Here is a 3,954-nt window from a genome sequence, read left to right as displayed (position 1 = left end):
CAACACAGCTTCCTTGTGTTCTGGCATAAAAACACCAACACCACTCAACATCTATCACCTCTAATGTTCATACCGCTTCAATCTTTCACTCCTTTTGGGGGGTATCATACATTAAGCATTTGGGTATCCTGTATACTTTAAATCTTTAAGCATTTTATCATTCTAAATCCAATTTGCTGTCACAAATTTATTCTGCACTTTTTGGGGGGTATATCAGAGCTCGAGTTGAAGCTGCTTCATAGAGCCCCACATCAGTGGACACTGGACAGCAAGCCAAATAAGCAAACCTAATACCCTAAAGATTATATGGGCAAACAAACTCGTTAAGTGAAGTTCCTAAATGTAATTTAGGGAGGAGTGAGCCCATCTAATCTTCCAATCAACAGCCAGAGTATATAAGCAGCTGCTTACCTCTCTTCAGTCTCAGCTGTTCCAGCATCCCTCCACCTCCCCAAACTCCACCTTCATCTCAGGTACCTTGCCCTATGTAATCATATCTTATATTTATTCAATGTGGTGGGTATATCAAAGCTCGAGTTGAAGCTGCTTCATTGAGCCCCTCCTCAGTGGACAGCAAGCCAAATTAGCTAGCCTTATACCTTAAAGATTATATGGGCAAACTAACTTGTTAAACAAGATTTATTCATTTTGTTTGTCCTTTGTGTCATGTATGACTATTGTCATCTAACATAATATATAAATTGGTAAATGTGCTGTCTTAATTATAAATAAACATCACAGTTTTTTTTGTGTGTGTGTGTGTGTGCAAATTTCTGGAATAAAAGGTTATTTTGATTGCAAAATTTGATTGATAAATATGATATATCATGAGTGCTTCAAAGCAAGCTGTTACGAGGGGTGAACTCAAAAACAAAGGAAAGCTGGATCCAAATGAAGTGAGTTTAATAAAAGTGTAAACAAAATAACAAATCCAACATGGAACCAGAGAGCAGGATGAGTGCACCAAACATAACATAGGGAACACAGATTGGGATCATGACACAAGCATTGTTGGGGAAATATTCATGAAAATATGAGGAAAAGAAAATGCCACAAAGTCTCTTTATTCTCTTATTTATTTATGTAAGATGAAGAGATACAGATCAAGGATCAGTAACAAGTTACACAATGTATTATTTAACATTCTAGATTTACTACTTTAACAAAACACTTTTCAGTTACGTGATATTCATTGGTCCTGTCTGTCTCAGTGCTGAAACTCTTTATACAAACTTACATTTATAGTCATCTCAGACTTTTATATAGTAATCTATTGCAAATTTCAAACACATATTAGACCTCATTAATACATGTTTATATGTTAATGATTCTTCATGATTTTCATCTTAAATCATATGGTGAAGGTTCAGAATTATTGGAATCAGATTCTTCAAAGCTCCTGTTATATTAAGGGAAACAGTAGATAACCACTGAAAGTGTTGAGGTTATTCAAATATCTATCAAATAACCTTGTTCCAGCCCAAAGTCTCACATAGACAACATCTCCAACCTCCAGGATCAACACGACTCCATTCGAGGAGTTTAAATCATTCTGAGGCTGATTATCATGTGCCATAACCACCTGCTGTTCATTCTTAAAAATGGCTACAGTTGCTGCAGTTGGGCCATTACCAAATACAGAGATTCTGAACATGTACGCTCCTTTCAGTGGGGCTGTGAAAATACCTAAATCAAATAACAAGAGATACAGATTCAGCTGTTTCCTGTATGATTGCTCAATTACCAAACACACTGTGTAATAGTTTTGAAAGATGACAGATAATTTAATTCTCTTATACACATTACACAACTGCAGAGAGGTCTGAATGGAGCAGAAGGTTTTCATTACTATAAACTGAGTTTATGACTCCATTTCATTGATAATTACCTGTAATTGGGTTGTAGGCGTTCCCTATGTTTGTGAAGACGTTCCTGTAGGTTAGTGTGATTTCAGTGGTAAAAGGACCAATATATCCACTGCCAGATTCCAGCAGTGATGTTGAAAAAGCTATTCCTCTGTCTGTTATTGAAAAACATAATCAATATTGTGATATATTACTGTATTACACTGAGAATGAATACACTGAATTTAACATCATTCAAGCACACTTTCACCTCTATTTTCCTTTCTCAACTCCACTTGACTCAGAGTAAGATTTGAAATTTCTGTGAAGGAATAAAGATTCTGTTAAATGATATTTACACTGATTATTGTAATAGATAACACAATTTACACAGTATACACTCAACTTTACACAAACATTTACACTATACAACGTATTACATTGGTGTTTTACTTTGAGGATCACTGATAAAAGAGTGAATGTTTTGATGAGATACCTTCATTTTTATTCTTCAGCTCTTCCAGGATAAACATCTTTTGTTCCTTCTGTTGCGTATCTAAAGCTCTGTACTTTTCTTTCTGCTCTGTAACGGTGGTGGTCAGTTCTCTGATGTTTTCTTTCTGCTCTGTAACGGTGGCGGTCAGTTCTCTCAGTGCTGCATGGATGTCAGGGATGCCCAGATCACAGTATTGTTGGCTGTCAGTTGAAGCTTCAGCTCTCAAAGTGTCTGTTTGAGGTGGATTCTGTCTTCCGTCCTCAGAGCTGATCTGTTGACTGATCTCATTCTCATTGAGTCCTCCATCTACCTGCTGCTGGACGACAAACACAAAGGTTTCCAACAGCAGCAGTATACATACTAAAGCCTTCATTCTTCACTGATGTTTGTTTCCAGCTCTTGCTCTGTCATCCTCACAGCCTCTCATGTTCCTTTATAGTGTCCTGATTTACTGTCCTTTGTACTTGATTTATATTGCTTCAGATAAATAAGTAATTCAAGTTAATTGTTAAACATCTACTGAGTCTGGAACATCCCTTTGATTATGTTTATCTCTATTCACAACATTTGTGACACTATGTTGATAACTTTGACTCATCTCTTACTTTTTATTTTTTATATAGATCAGCAGAAGCGGAGTGATAATCACAAAGATTGCTGGATCACAGAAATCTCCGGTCGTGTGAATGGATTATCGGATCTGCACGCTAGCACAGGATAAAATCTCTTTACACTTTAGTATAGCACCTAACTTAATAAAACAGTCTGTGTGACTGAGGAATGATTACCTCGAAATGTACATCCATATGCAAGTTTTGCAAGACCATATGCAAGACTTTAAGTTTACATTAGCTATATTTCTGACTTCTGATATAGATGGTCACTCCACTCTCTGGTTTCCATGTGAATATCTTAAGGAGACAAAGAAGGTCTGCACTCTAAAAGAGACTTTAATAGAAGTTCACAGGAGATAAGTCAACAAACGTTTCGGCTCTTCGCCTTCGTCAGTGTAACAATTTCATTCACTCGTAATGATTATATAGAAAATATACTCTAAATCCACAGGTGTTTACAATCATGATTAAAACAATCAAATAATTAGTTCAAACTTCAGTTTAAGTCTATAATAGGTCACAATTAAATGGCAAGAGTAAATCACATATCTGACAAGAAACTAGCAATGATACACAACGATCTCCAAGGGACCAGAATAGATCCTTCAAAAACAAAACACCAAAATAGCTCCATCAACAACAAATAGGGTACAATAACACATCAGGCAGCAAGCCATTCATAAGCATTGTACCCAAAATAAATAAATAAATGAATAAATTATAGAAAACAAGAAAGGTCATAGTCTTCATTTAAACCTACAGGAGACATAGTTTTTAAATTGAACATCCAAAAAGCTTCTCTTCTCAAAAGTTTATTATCAATGTCACCACTACGGCGAGAATTCTTCACTATTTTCGATACCTATCCTCAAATTACTTTTTTTGTATCTATTAATCCATGCATTTATTCAGTTCTACTTCTGTTGATACAGGATGTTGTTGCATGTTGAAAATAACATTTAAAGGAATTTGGTGGATTCAACATAAAATTCAGCAACAA

At 35.6% G+C, this 3,954-nt stretch overlaps 1 protein-coding gene across 1 annotated transcript; it reads right to left on the bottom strand.

The window, feature by feature from the left end:
- Positions 1-1,071: 1,071 nt before the first annotated feature.
- On the bottom strand, positions 1,072-2,766 carry LOC137024851 (uncharacterized). The gene is made up of 4 exons (XM_067392792.1): positions 2,341-2,766; positions 2,116-2,166; positions 1,889-2,020; positions 1,072-1,686 (listed from the first exon to the last, which is right to left on the bottom strand). The coding sequence occupies exons 1-4, from the start codon at positions 2,711-2,713 to the stop codon at positions 1,403-1,405; spliced, it is 840 nt and encodes a 279-aa protein (XP_067248893.1). The 5' UTR covers positions 2,714-2,766; the 3' UTR covers positions 1,072-1,402.
- Positions 2,767-3,954: the final 1,188 nt, after the last annotated feature.

The sequence above is a fragment of the Chanodichthys erythropterus genome, chromosome 8 (genome assembly GCF_024489055.1).
Source record: "Chanodichthys erythropterus isolate Z2021 chromosome 8, ASM2448905v1, whole genome shotgun sequence".
In the NCBI taxonomy this organism is placed as follows: Eukaryota; Metazoa; Chordata; class Actinopteri; order Cypriniformes; family Xenocyprididae; genus Chanodichthys; species Chanodichthys erythropterus.
Note: the sequence above shows the minus strand (reverse complement) of the source record. Positions and strands in the feature narration are given on the sequence as shown.